We start from the raw sequence: 15,304 nt of genomic DNA, 5'->3' as shown, positions 1-15,304 counted from the left end.
CATTTAGCAAAGAATCAAGTTTATCATGCACGTACAAAGCATATTGACGTACGTTTCCACTTTGTGCGGGAAATTATTGATGAGGGGAAAATTTGTCTTCAGAAGATCAAGACTGCAGATAATCTCGTAGATATGATGACCAAGGTGGTAACAGTAACCATGTTTGAACATTGTTTGAACTTGATTAATATCCTGCAAGTTTAACAGTTGAAGAAGGCACTATCAAGTATTGTTGTCAAAGGCAGAAAGAATTGTGTGAAGATAAGATTATCCTAATCAAATCTTCAAGGTGGAGATTATTGGAACCCACCCATTGTTTGAAAAGTCAAAAAGGGTGGGCATCGAAAGTAGAAAGTAAGATTGGTTGGCAAGTTGGGTTAAAAGTTGGCATGGGATAATTGCAATTTTGGTCCCTAATTGTATAGGGACATTGCAAGTTGATCCTTGAACCTCAACTATAAATAGGCCTAACCATTTCTTACTTTCTTCATTCATAATTGCCATTCTCTACTTAAGGCATTATTCTCTCTCCCTATTTGTAAATTTCACTTGTAATTTTTTGGAGTGAAATATATTTGGTAGTGCCCGAGGACGTAGGCAAAATTTGCTGAACCTCGTTAAAATTCTGGTGTTCTTTATTTTTTATTTTGCATATTTTGTGAATGTGATTGTAGTGAATTATTGTGCTATTAAATTACGATAGAGGGATATTCTGGCTAGGAAAGACTTGGTATTTAAATGATCTTCGTGATCTACCTCTCTTTCTTGGGAATTGAACTTAGTGTGATTTTTCAGTACAATATTTTTACTCTTTCACACGCTTCCGCGCAACAAAGGTAAAATTTACGATTAATTTTTAGGTTGGATCATCGATGCAATGATATATTCAGTGTGTTTAATAAATTAGTTTTAGTTGATGACTCAATACCAACAAACCTGAGCAATTGTAATTATAACAAATGATGCATGAATACCAAAGAACAAAACAGAATTAAAGTGCAAATCATGTCTCGCAAATTTATTGAATTAAACTTTGATTGACCTTAAACTAGAAAAGAATTTAGAAAATCATAAAGAAAATAAAACCCAAAAACAAAATAAAGCTAAGGTGACTATGTCTAAGTCTCTCCTCAAGTTTTAACCTAATAATGTATGTTTATTAAGGCAAAGATAATATAATAGAGAAAATACAAAAATCTACCTATTTACATAAAGCAGATTTTTTCAAGATTTCGTAGCAACTTTCACGTCAAACTTCCAGGCCATTTTTAGATGCATTCTTGAGATTTTGGTGCTTGATTTGTGAAATAATTTTAGTTAGATATTTTAATTCCCTACAATTGCTATATTATGGGCTCAGTTATGGTCGAAATGCTAAAGTTACAATATTAAAAGTTCAATTTGCAAAAACTTTGAATTTTTTTTTTAATCTCATTGTGTTTGGTTTTGCAGGCAAGTGTAGGAGGAAGAAATTAATTCATGACAAAGAATAGTTTACTACTTTATATTAATTACAAATATTATAAGATTGATTTATATTTAAATTTAGATAAAAGATTAAGTTGAATCTAATTCAAAGGTTAGGTAAGTTTAGGTTAATTTGAATACATAAAATTTTAATTTTAGTTATTTATATAATGCGCAAAAAGAAAGTTGTTAAACATCATTAAATTACTAAATTATTAGTAAAAGAATCAAATTTATCATTTTAAATTATCAAATTACAGGGCATGCATATTATAATGTAACTAATTTTTAATTATAACAGAGAGTTAATTACAACATCTTTATTATTATTTGATATTTAATAAATTTTACTTTATTTGAAATTGTATGTGTATCAACTAATAATTTTATATTAATTTCAATTAAATGGAGATTATTAATATTAAAGTAATATTTCTTCTAAGAGGTAACACTGACATTAGGAATTGGAAAAATATTGTAATCAACGATAAAATAATATCCTCTTAATATAGTACTCAAAAATAGTCCAATGCAGAACAAAAAAGAAGGCAGGGCATATGAGATATGACACAATGGCAAGTCCGTGGGAAGGTTTTAAGACCACATAACTGCCTGTGCTGAAAGCAATCATCATCGCCACCGTTGCATAGCCAAGAAGCCCAGAAACAGCTCTAGTTCGATATGAAATTGTTTCACGCCAAAATTTAAATCCTGAACCCCAAAGTGGATGAAGAGGGCAGAAACAGAGAAAATAAAGGCCAATGCGTTTGTTACAACAAATGCTTTAAAGGCTGCCTCATGAATCAAAAAGGGAGTGCCTTGCTTTGACCCTTTTTCACTCTCCAAACCACCGGGAACAGTTATTGCCGCTGCGAAAGTGACGGTGGCTATAAGTGCTGCGACTATTAAATAAAACTAAGGTAACTATGTCTAGTTCTCTCCTTAAGGTTTAATATGTTTATAAGTTAAAAGATAATATAATAGAGAAAATACAAAAAATTTACCTATTTACATAAAGCAGATTTTTTCAAAGATTTCTTAGCAACTTTCACATCTTGAGGTTTTGGTGGTCGATTTGTGAAATAATTTTAGTTAGATATTTTAATTCCTTACAATCACTATATTATGGATCTAAAATAGAGATTTGTAGTTTAAGTTATGACTAAAATATTAAAGTTGTAATGTTGAAAATCTATCAATCAAAGTAAGTTTGGGTTAATTTGAATACATAATTTTTAATTTTAATTAAAAATATTAATCCAAAATAAGGTTGTTAAAGATGATTAAAATATTAAATTGTTAGTAAAAGATTCAAAATTAAAATTTTAAATTATCAAAATTAGAGGGCATGCAGTACATGCATATATAATATAAGATGAGATAGAATGGAAGAATCATTAACTAATTAATTAATTATTGATGTCAAAGTTGACCCAAAAAAAAGCAACACTAAGATAATGAACTTAATTTGACCAAGTCAAAATAGTTACTAATATGTATATATATATGTCTATCAACTAATATTTTTTATAAAATGTAAATTATTTGACGTTTGATGCCCTTTTGTAGACACCAAGCTTCGTTTGGGATCTGCACCTAAATGTTTTTCTTTTAATATATTCTGATGATAGGTTTTCATTATATCTATTTTTTTTACACAATGTTAAGAACTATTCATAGTTCTTCCTTAATTTATAAATAGGAGGATAATGCACTTTAATGCACTTGCACCCAATCCTCTTACTTTGACAATAATATCCATACCAATCAAGTTAAGACTCAATCGACCTTAACGGCACAAATGTGTTCTTATTTGTTGATATGTTTAATAAATATTGTGTTGTAAACCCATTGACTTCAAAATTTATAACTTTTGTATTTTATATATGATAAAAATATAACATGGAAAATCCCAAGAAAGGCCCAGAAGCCAATCTAGTGGGGCTCATGGAATACTGTTATTTAAGCTCTTTATTTTTTTAAATTTTAAATTAGTAAAGGTAAAATTATACTTTATCTCTCTAAAATTATAAAAATTTAATTTAATTCTTTAAAAATTATAAAGATATAGACTACAAAAAATTTAAATTTTGTTTGGCCTCCCTAAAAAATTGTCTAGCTTCGCCCTTGGAAAGGCCCCTGAATTTTGAAAATACTACATCTTCATCTTTATCTTTGTTTTGCTATTAAAAATTCGATCCACTCATTTAATATATATATTTTTAATTTATCAAAAATTTGGATTGTAATTAAATATTGAGATGAAATTTAATTTAAGAATTGTAGACAATACATATTTATCAAAGTATCAATTTTAGCAGTGGTGAGGATGTTAAAACCTTCTTTTCACATAACTAACTCTCAACATTTTTATCTGGATTACTATCATAAACCCAAAATTATCTTTTAAAAAAAGAATTTCAAATTTTTCTAGAAGGTGATATTTTAGGTGTCTGATCACACCTAACTAAATAAATTAGCGGCAAATCTTCTCATATTTTTCAATGATTCGTCAATATAATTTTTAATTATAATGGAAAATTAGTTGCAATATCTTTATTATTCTTTGATATTTAATAAATCTTACTTTATATATGTAACACTCCTTACCCGAGACTGTTGTCAGAATCGAGCACGAGGCATTACTAAACTTAATCTATCACTTAAATAGTTTTAAATTGTTTATTTAGGCATTTCGGAATGTGCTGCCATTCTGCGTAGTAGTCGCCTAAAAATTCATATCTTGAGTTCCGAAACTCGAAATTAAGATCCGTAAATTTTTCCTAAAACTAGGCTTATATATCTATCTACTAATTTTTTTCATAGATTTTTGACTTGGCCAATTAGTACAGTTTATTAGTTAAAGTTTCCCCTGTTTCAAAACTCGACTACACTAACCTCTTCTTATTACGAACCATGTTTCTCCCTGTACAAAATTCATATCACTAAGCTGTTTGTTTTTCTTAAAACTAGACTCAACAAGGATTATAACCATATAAAGTATACCTTCTAATTAGTTTTGTACAATTTATGGTGAATTTCCAAAGTTGAAACAGGGGATCCAAAAATCGCTCTGACCCTGTTTCACTAAAACTAAAATATATCATAAAATATAACACCTTTACCTGTTTTTCTTATTCCATAAGAAAATAGACATAATAAGCTCTAATTTCATATATTATTCATCTTTAAACTATGTTTCTACAATTTTTAGTGATTTTTCAAAGTTACGTCATTTCTGTTACTTGAATCTGTTTTTAGGTTACTTTCACATTTTTCATAATTTTCATGTGATAATCACCATTCAATCATACATATTAATAAACATGCATATCATCGGCCATTTTTATTAGCTAATCACTAGCAAGTATTTACACATCATTCATTGTTCATATTATACCAAAAGTAGCTAAGTTTCTATACATGCCATACACAAAACAAAACATCTAATTATACCGAGTTATTTCTTTGATAGTGTGATCGGCCTCCGACGTTTCCTTCGATCCCCGAGTGGCTAGATAAGTACTATAAGAAGAAGAAAATAAAGAGATTAAGCACTAGGCTTAGTAAGCTTACAAGCAAATAAATCACAACATTCAACATAATGGATAATTATGCATAATATCATCTAACATCATAAATTTCTTTACTTCTCAATTTCTATCTTCTTCTTTATTCCCTTACTTTCTTTCTTACCTAACCTTTCATTTTTCATAAATATAATCTACTTTCCTTTGCTGTTAATTCACTGTAATTTAACTCGTATCCTGACCCGTTGAACCACTCGGAATACTAAGGATACTAGGGTCGTTCCTGTCTATCAATATTATCCTGCCAATGCCATGTCTTTGACATGGACTTACATGAATTATTCCTGTCTCCAATGCCATATATAATATGGACTTACATGGCTCAATCCTGTCTCCAAAGTCATATTTCTAATATGGGCTTACATGGCTCCCTTCTGTTCTGTCCTGTCAACCCTAATATCCTAACATTCCTAGGGTTCAACCGGAGCTTTCTAACACTTTTCCTCTGTCACTTCACCTTAAATTCGACTTTAAATATTTTCATAACATAAATATATAAATGCTGAAAATTGACAATAATAATGTAAAATAAAAGAATATTGCATTTATTTACTGTAAACTTACCTCGATACAAAATGTAACTAAACTTTACAATTTAGTCCTTTACTTTTTCTTTTCCCCGATCTACTCCCGAATTTCGCTCTTCTTGATCTATAATAGCAAATTTAGCTTATTTAATATCAACATTTATCAAAACAACCCTTTACTCAAACTTTGGCAAAATTACATTTTTGCCCCTAAACTTTCACATATTTGCACTTTTTCCCCAAGGCTCGTAAATTAAACTTCATCCTATTTTCTTATGTTTTATGACATTCTGATCATTTTTCCCTTCTATGACAACATCAAATTCACACACTAACATGTACTTATGACTATTAGGTATTTTTACCGATTGAGCCTTTTTACTCGTTTTCACTTAAAACCAAGTAGCACAAGTTGTCTAACATAATTTAAAACCTAATATTCCATCATAAAACATCAAAATACACAAATTTCACCTATGGGTATTTTTCCAAATTTGATTCCTAACTTAAATTATTGCTAGCATAAGCTTTATCGAGCTCTGAGACTTCAAAACGTAAAGATCATTAAAAGCGGGCTTGGAATCACTTACTATGAAGCTTGAAAGTTGAAGAAACCCCAGCTATGGAGAGAGGTAAGGTTCGGCTGGTAACTTGAAGAAGATGATACAATTTTATCATTTTTTATCTTTTATTAATGTTAATAACCAAATGACCAAAATACCCTCCTTACTAAACTTTCAAAATTCCTTCCATGTCCTAATTTTGTCCATGAACTTAAAATTGGTCAAATTACCATTTAAGATCTCCTAATTAATATTCCAAAATAATTTTATACTAAAAACTTCTAGAATGCAAGTTTTGCAAATTATTCGATTTAGTCCCTAACCTCAATTTAAGCACTTTATGCATAGAATTTTATCAAGAAATTTTCTCACAATCATGTAATCATACCATGAACCTCAAAATAATAATAAAATAAATTTTTTTTCTACCCTGAATTTGTGGTTTCGCAACCACTGATCCGTTTAGGCCCTATTTCGGAATGTTACAATATAATTTATGATTTTTTGATATTTAATGAACCATCCTTAATTTTTACGTAAAAGGTGGAATAATCAAACCATAAATCAAGGCTAAGTTTTCTTGAAATTAATGTCTATTAATGATGGGTTACATTCTTGTTTTATTCAAGGTTTTTTTTTTCTTAATAACACCAAACAAAATTTAATTAATTAACCTTGAACAGTCAAAGTTCCAGAAAAAATTGTTACATATTCAAACAAATTAAACTTGACATGCTATTTAATAATTAAATTTACATTTTAATAATAAAAGAGCTTAAACTTTGACCTTTAACCTTTTAAAAAGAGTTGAATTTAGCTATTAATCTTTTAAAAGAGTAAAATTAATTTTTAACAAAATATTGACTAAAATATTAAGTTTTTTAACATAGTAGCCCACGTGACAATCCGCACGTACTTTATGCTTTTTTAATAAAATTTTTATTTTTATTTTTATTTTTAAATACGTTTATAAACTTTAAATTATTTGACACTTAATACCTTTTACTTCAAAATTTATAACTTTTATCTTTTATATATGATAAAAATATAAAATGGAAAACCTCAAGAAAGGCCCTGAATTTTGAAAATGCGACATCTTAATCCTTATTTTGTTTTGCTATTAAAAACCGATTCACTCATTTAATATATTTGTTTTAATTTATCAAAATTTGGATCATAATTAAGTACCGAGATATGAATTTTAATTTACGAATGTAGACAAAACATATTTAAAAAGAATTTTAATAGTAGACTCAAAATTATCTTTTAAAAAGAATTTTTACTAGGAATTGGAACAACATTGTAATCAATGATAAAGTAATATTATCATATATTTATATTTTACATATGTATTGAAGGATTCAAAATTGCCCAAATACAGAGTAAAAAGGTAGGGCAAATGAGATACGAAACAATGACAAGTTCGTGGGAAGGTTTTAAGACCAAATAACTGCATGTGCTGAAAGCAATCACCATTGCCAGCGTTGCATAGCCAAGGATCCCAGAAACGGACTGAGTTCGATATAAAACTGTTTGACGAAAAAATTCAAATCTTGATAATAGATTATCCAGAACCCCAAAGTGGGTGGTGAGGGCAGTAACAGAGAAAAGAAAGGCCAATGCATTTGTCACAACAAATGCTTTAAACGCTGCCTCATGAATCAAAAGGGGAGTGCCTTGCTCTGACCCTTTTTCACTCTGCAAACCGCCTGGAACAGTTATTGCCGCTGCGAATGCGACGGTGGCTATAAGTGCTGCCACTATTAAATGAGCTTCTCTTTTCTTCTCCAAGCTTTCTGTAGAAATATTTTTTATGGGAAAGCGACGAACTGGTTCCTCCGCCACTTGATCATTCTCAATTTCTTCCAACAATTCTTTGATTTGCTTCTGCCATGCTAGGCACATTAGCCGATTGTATTGTAGGTTTATTAAATATGTTAATTCAAAAGTTAAATATTAATAAAACCATAGCCATGGAAATGCCCCATATATATATATATATATATACACACCTGTTTATAATGACGTTTCTCAGATCGAAGTGCATTATAAACTTCTTGAGGTGCCATTCCAAAGGCACCTTCCAACTTTCTTAGATTTCTGAATGATCCATATACAATCTCACTACCACCATACTTGAAAAGTGAACGCCCTAGTGGGGAGGAAGAGCTTCTAAAAGCCAGATGATGAAGTAAATTCAAACCTTTGTTGTCCACTTTTTCACAACAATCTGGACATAAAGAGAGAATCATTCTTACTGTTCCAAGATAACCTTGCCTGGCTGCCATAAGAAGGGGTGTCATCCCCCTCTTTTTATCACCTATATAAGCAGCTGATACATCCCATTTTAACAGTTCTTTCACAACTGAGAATCTACGACCAAAGTGTGCAGCATAATGAAGAGGGGTGTGTCCATCTTCATCTCTTTCTTTTGTCAGATTCCCCTTCTTCTTTAATATTACCCTTATTGCCTCTAAATCCAAGCAAAAAAAATGTCAATAGACCTGTTTATTTATTTCAAAATTTCAATTAAAAAAAAGGAACTAACTCAACAACATACCTGCATCTCCAGCCATAGCTGCTGCATGCAAAGCTGTTCTACCATGGGGGCCTCCATGACCAGTTGATTTGAGTTTATCTAATAATAGAGTCAACAAGCGCGCAGATCCTCTCCTCCTAGCTGCTATGTAAAGTGGAGTCTCCTGTTTTTTGCTGGCAGAATACGGAAAATCAGGGTCTTCAAACTCCAACAATGCTTTCACCACTTCAACATTGCCACACCCTGCTGCTTCATGTAAAGCCGTGTTGGACTCCTGATCCGTAATCCTCAGCATCTCCCTCACTGCATTTACTTGATCCATTCCCAGCTTCTCTAAATCTTCATCTCTGGCTTTTGCACAAGACTTGATTAGTATTTTCACAATAGCAGAATGTCCATACCTTGCTGCAATGTGCAAAGGAGTTTGACCTTTAGCATTCGTTTGGAGTAGCAGTGACGGACACTTGCTGAGAATTTGTTCGATAAAATCTGATCTCTTTTCTCTTTTTATCATAGTAATGAAAATTCTTAAATCCCGATAGAATAATACATATTGTGCGGGGAATAATTTGAATAACGAGTGAACACTGTCAAAAAGCCAGACAGCATTCTCCTGGGTTGCCAAGTTAACATGGAGCAGGTTGTCATGGTTTGGGGTCTTTAGCGACTCAAGTTGAAGCCCCTGCTTATTATTGAATACTTCAATGTTGCCTTCTGCTGCTGCCTTATACAGCGAAGCATCCATGTAAGTGATGTTGTCTTCAGGCTCCTCAGGTCCCATTTTTGTTGACCTATTTCTTCCTAGAAAACACCAAACAAAATTGAATTAATTAGCTTGAAACATTCCAATCTCAAGAAAAAAGTACTGCAAATTAAGAAATTTACCAAATGCCATACCAGTTAGTTACTTGCTTGCAAATCCTCCATTCAAGTCACCTACAAATGACAACTATATATACTTGAACACTCTAGTAATAGCAATATATTGTGTTAGAAGTCAGGTCAATAAAGTAGGAGTTTTTTTATGGTGAAATTTGGTTTTAAGGAAACTGCAAAGAAGGAGAAGAGTTGAAGGAAAAGAATGGAAGAAAATGGGGTGTACAGCTCTTTGTGGTCAAGTCAATGCTGCCCTATGTTTTTTTTATTCGAAGACAGTGTTTGGTAGCTGAGAAAATTGTTACATACTAAAATTTGATGATGTTAGTTATTATCGAGTCATTTAGACTAAACCCTGCATTTTCTTTTCACCCTTACAACAATGAAAATCCTAAGACCAAAATGATATACTACATTTTCAACAAAACAAATGATAAATTAGATCAAAGCTTTTATTTGTGTATAAACATTTTTATGTGTTTTATTATTTTATAATCTTTTATTATTTTTGTCTGAAAAACTTTTAAATATTCTTTTTATCATTAAAATTTTTAAGAATCCAGACTAATTGATATAATGTGTAAAGTTAAGGGTTAAATTTATTTATTTTTAAATTAAGACTAAATTAATAGAATCTGTAAATATTGAAGAGCTAAGTTTATTATTATGCTAATAAAAAGGGATGCATTAGTATTTTGTTAATGATATAACGAAAGAGTGACCAAATATCAAAAGTCGATAAATAACTAAAATAAAAATTTTAAATTTAAATAACCAAACAGTAATTGGCTACTAAAATATTATTGAATGACTTAATTGTAAGGAAATGGCCCTAAAACAAAGTTGCATTATTAAATTGTAATTAATTAATGAACCTATTAAAAGTCAGTCCACCTTCCAAGAAAAATAATGTTTCAAATATTTATTAATTAACTGTACAACTAATTTTAACCTTTCCAGGCAAGTAGCACATACGAATCCCATATAATATAAGATGAGATCAAATGGAACACTCATTACCTAATTAATTAATTAGTATTTAAAAAGACTTTGACTTTTGGATATTTATAAATATTATTTAATCATACTTAAAACTATTATATAACAACGTAAACGTTTTGTTTAATTTTATATTTATTTCTGATTTTAGTTTAATCCTCCGATGCTATTTAAATTTATTTTATTAATTTAAGTTTAGAAATATTTCAATTATTTATAATGTAATATTCCAATGCATTACATATTATGTCCATCCTTAATTTTTATCAACACAAAATTAAATTATATTTTTATATTTACCTATAGATGAAAATAATTACATTCATATGTTAAATTGCAAACATTTTTATTTAATTTTAAAGTTTTATGTGATTTTCTGTAGAGCAAACCTTCAAGAGTTCAAAAGAATCTTCAAATGCACAGAAATTTAGGATATCCTTGAGATTGACCATGAAGGCACGTAGATTGTGAAGCAATCTAAATTACGAAGGCTCAAGGTTTAAAACTCTAAAAATGGAGGATTTATGCCAAATTGTGTGATTTGATCTTTTCTAAAGAAATTCAACATCAAAGTCACAATATCATTGAAGAAGCCAAAGATGTTGATAATATGTGAATTGATGAGTTAATTGGATCTGTACAAACCTATGAGATCAATCCAGATAAAACAAAGAAAAACTGAAGCGGAGGAGAAAAGGGTGTTTCCTTACAAGTGACAGAAGTAATGTCCACCAATCATAATACTACTATAGAAGAGTTGCACGAGTAGATAACCCTTTTATCTCCAAACTTAAACAAGGTTTTTAAATACAGATCAGGTTTAAGAAGTTCAAAAATGCTAAACAAGGAAGATCCAAGAGAGTTGTTAGACTATCGAGACCTATAAAAATAAAATCAATTTGAGCATAGAAATTACAACAAACAAAATTGTTTCCACATATATAGATATTACTGATAATTATAGTCCTTAAGTAAAAACCACTAAGGTAAATAGAAAATGGTTTTATAAAATAAAAAGCTAAATTCAAATTAAAAACTAAACTAAAGAAAATAATAATTAAAAATTTTAGGAAATTCAATGTTGAAAGGTTCTACCTAAAGGTAAAATCTATGATTGATTTTTAAGTCTGATTATCGATGCAATGATATCTTCAATGTGTTTAATAAATTAGTTCTAGTTGATGACTCAATACTAACAAACCTGAGCAATCTTAATTATAACAGAAGATGCATGAATACCAAAGGACAAAGAAGAAATTAAAGTGCAAATCATGTCTCACAAATTTATTGAATCAAACTTTGATTGACCTTAAACTAGAAAAAAATTTAGAAAATCATAAAGAAAATAAAACGAAAAAACAAAATAAAGCTAAGGTTACTATGTCTAAGTCTCTCCTCAAGCTTTAGCCTAATAATGTATGTTTATAAGACAAAAGATAATATAATAGAGAAAATACAAAAATCTACCTATTTACATAAAACAGATTTTTTCAAGATTTCTTAGCAACTTTCACGTCAAATTTCCAGGCCATTTTTAGATGCATTCTTGAGGTTTTTGGTGCTTGATTCGTGAAATAATTTTAGTTAGATATTTTAATTTCCTGCAGTTGCTATATTATGGGCTCAGTTATGGTCGAAATGCTAAAGTTATAATATTAAGAGTTAAATTTGCAAAAACTTTGAAATTTTTTTTTTTAATCTCATTGTGTTTGGTTTTGCAGGCAAGTATAGGAGGAAGAAATTAATTCATGACTAAGAATAGTTTACTACTTTATATTAATATTATAAGATTGATTTATATTTAAATTTAGATAAAAAAATTAAGTTGAATCTAATTGAAAGGTAGGTAAGTTTAGGTTAATTTGAATACATAAAATTTTAACTTTAGTTATAAAATATTAAATAAATTTATATAATGCGCGAAAAGAAAGTTGTTAAACATCATTAAATTACTAAATTATTATTTTAAAATTATCAAAATTACAGGGCATGCATATTATAATGTAACTAATTTTTAATTTATAATGGAGAGTTAATTACAACATCTTTATTATTCTTTGATATTTAATAAATTTTACTTTATTTGAAATTGTATGTCTATCAACTAATAATTTTATATTGATTTCAATTAAATGGAGATTATTAATATTAAAGTAGTATTTCTTCAAAGAGGTAACATTGGCATTAGGAATTGGAAAAAATATTGTAATCAACGATAAAATAGTATCTTATTAATATAGTACTCAAAAATAGTCCAATGTAGAACAAAAAAGAAGGCAGGGCATATGAGATATGAAACAATGGCAAGTCCGTGGGAAGGTTTTAAGACCACATAACTGCCTGTGCTGAAAGCAATCATCATCGCCACCGTTGCATAGCCAAGAAGCCCAGAAACAGCTCTAGTTCGATATGAAATTGTTTCACGCCAAAATTTAAATCCTGATAATAGATTATCCAGAGCCCCAAAGTGGATGAAGAGGGCAGAAACAGAGAAAATAAAGGCCAATGCGTTTGTTACAACAAATGCTTTAAAGGCTGCCTCATGAATCAAAAAGGGAGTGCCTTGCTTTGACCCTTTTTCACTCTCCAAACCACCGGGAACAGTTATTGCCGCTGCGAAAGCGACGGTGGCTATAAGTGCTGCCACTATTAAATGAGTATTTCTTATAGCCTCCAATCTTTTTGTAGAAACATTTGGTAATCGAAAGTGACGAACTGGTTCCTCTGCCACTTGATCATTCTCAATTTCTTCCAACAATTTTTCGATTTGCTTCTGCCATGCCACACACATTAGTCGATTGTATTGTAGGCTTATTAAATATGTTAATTCAAAACTTAAATATTAATGCAACCATAGCTCTGGAAATGCAATATATATATACACACACCTGTTTATGATGTTGTTTCCCGAAATGATTCTCTAATTGAACTGCATTATAAGTTTCTTGAGGTGTGATTCCAAAGGCACCTTCCAACTCCATTAGATTTCTGACTGATCCATATACAATCTCAATACCACCACGCTTGAAAACAGAACTCCCTAGTGGGAAGACAGAGCCTCTAAAAGCCATATAATGAAGTAAATTCAAACCTTGGTTGTCCACTTTTTCACAACAATCTGGACATAAAGAGAGAATCTTTGAAATTGTTCCACGATAACCTTGCCTGGCTGCCATAAGAAGGGGTGTCATCCCCCTCTTTGTATCACCTATATACGCAGCTGATACATCCCTTTTTAACAGCTCTTCCACAACTGAGAATCTACGACCTAAGTGTGCTGCATAATGAAGAGGGGTGCGTCCATCTTCATCTCTTTCCTCTGTCAAATTCCCCTTCTTCTCTAATATTACCCTTACTGCCTCTAAATCCAAGCAAAAAAAATGTCAATAGACCTGTTTTTTATTTATTTCTAATTTTTTTTAAAATGGAACTAACTCAACAACATACCTGCATCGCCAGCCATAGCTGCTGCATGCAAAACTGTTCTACCGTGGGGGCCGCCATGAGCTGTTGATTTCGATTTGTCTAATAGTATACTCAGCATGACTCCGTCTCCTCTCCTAGCTGCTATGTAAAGTGGAGTCTCCTGTTTTTTATTGGCAGAATACGGAAAATCAGGGTCTTCAAACTCCAACAATGCTTTCACCACTTCAACATTGCCACACCGTGCTGCTTCATGTAAAGCCGTGTTGGATTCTTGATCCGTAATCCTCAGCATCTCCCTGACTGCATTTACTTGATCCATTCCCAGCTTCTCTAAATCTCCATCTCTAGCTTTTGCACAAGACTTGATTAGAAGTTTCACAATAGCAGAATGTCCATACCTTGCTGCAACGTGCAAAGGAGTTTGACCTTTAGCATTCGTTTGGAGTAGCAGTGACGGACACCTGCTGAGAATTTGTTCGATAAAATCTGATCTTTTTTCTCCTCTTATAATAGTAATTAAATCACGCATAGGCGGAGAGAAGCATCCATATAGTAAGGGGAAGAACTTGGTTATTGAGAGAAATATGTTAAAAAGCAAGGCAGCATTCTCCTGGGTTGCCAAGTTAACATGGAGCAGGTTGTCATGGTTTGGGGTCTTTAGCGACTCAAGTTGAAGCCCCTGCTTATTATTGAATACTTCAATGTTGCCTTCTGCTGCTGCCTTATACAGCGAAACCCCCATATGAGTGATGTTCTGTTCAGGCTCCCGAGGTTCCATTTTTGTGGATCTATTTCTTCCTGGATAACACCAAACAGAATTTAATTAATTAGCTTGAAGCATTCCAAGCTCAAGAAAAAAATACTGCAAATTCAGAAATGTACCAAATGCCTTTCCAGTTAGTTACTTGCTTGCATATTCCTCAATTCAAGTCACCTATAAATGACAACTACATGTACTTGAACACTTTAGTAATAGTAGCATATTGGATTGGAAGTGAGGTCAATAAAGTAGGAGTTTTTTATGGTGAAATTTGGTTTTAAGGAAACTGCAAAGAAGGAGAAGAATTAAAGAAAAGAAGGGAACTCTTCGTGGTCAAGTTAATGCTGCCCCATGTTCTTTTTTTATTCTAAGACAGTGTTTGGTAGCTCAGAAAACTGTTACACACTAAATTTTGGTCATGTTAGTTATTATTGAGTCATTCAGACTAAACCCTAGATTTTCATTGAAGTTTTTCTTTAAAGAAAAATTGAGTATTCATTTATTAATTTATAAATATTTTTATAATTTTGTATGTATTTTATAGAAGAAACTTTTAA

At 30.8% G+C, this 15,304-nt stretch overlaps 2 protein-coding genes and 1 long non-coding RNA gene across 4 annotated transcripts; all 3 read right to left on the bottom strand.

Annotated features, from left to right (window-relative positions):
• Window positions 1-4,784: 4,784 nt before the first annotated feature.
• LOC128291536 (uncharacterized) lies at window positions 4,785-6,250 on the bottom strand. Its single transcript, XR_008281373.1, has 3 exons — window positions 6,175-6,250; window positions 5,622-5,708; window positions 4,785-4,992 (listed from the first exon to the last, which is right to left on the bottom strand). It is a non-coding gene; the product is annotated as an uncharacterized LOC128291536 (long non-coding RNA).
• A 1,197-nt stretch (window positions 6,251-7,447) lies between these two features.
• Window positions 7,448-9,833, bottom strand: LOC108459759 (ankyrin repeat-containing protein ITN1-like). Of its 2 annotated transcripts, none has more exons than XM_053026663.1 (4): window positions 9,572-9,833; window positions 8,708-9,487; window positions 8,160-8,620; window positions 7,448-8,034 (listed from the first exon to the last, which is right to left on the bottom strand). In XM_053026663.1, exons 1-4 carry the CDS (start codon window positions 9,579-9,581, stop codon window positions 7,489-7,491), a joined length of 1,797 nt encoding a protein of 598 aa, XP_052882623.1. In that variant the 5' UTR covers window positions 9,582-9,833; the 3' UTR covers window positions 7,448-7,488. The 2 variants fall into 2 exon arrangements, with proteins under 2 accessions (XP_052882623.1, XP_017614651.1); XM_017759162.2 differs by having other exon boundaries at window positions 9,584-9,833.
• A 2,887-nt stretch (window positions 9,834-12,720) lies between these two features.
• LOC108459163 (ankyrin repeat-containing protein ITN1-like) lies at window positions 12,721-15,076 on the bottom strand. Its single transcript, XM_053026834.1, has 4 exons — window positions 14,870-15,076; window positions 13,995-14,785; window positions 13,450-13,920; window positions 12,721-13,334 (listed from the first exon to the last, which is right to left on the bottom strand). The coding sequence occupies exons 2-4, from the start codon at window positions 14,763-14,765 to the stop codon at window positions 12,771-12,773; spliced, it is 1,806 nt and encodes a 601-aa protein (XP_052882794.1). The 5' UTR covers window positions 14,766-14,785; window positions 14,870-15,076; the 3' UTR covers window positions 12,721-12,770.
• Between the last annotated feature and the right edge of the window lie 228 nt (window positions 15,077-15,304).

This window comes from Gossypium arboreum, chromosome 4, assembly GCF_025698485.1.
Source record: "Gossypium arboreum isolate Shixiya-1 chromosome 4, ASM2569848v2, whole genome shotgun sequence".
Classification (NCBI taxonomy): domain Eukaryota; kingdom Viridiplantae; phylum Streptophyta; class Magnoliopsida; order Malvales; family Malvaceae; genus Gossypium; species Gossypium arboreum.
The sequence above is the reverse complement of the archived record's forward strand: the minus strand, read 5'-3'. Positions and strand labels throughout refer to the sequence as shown.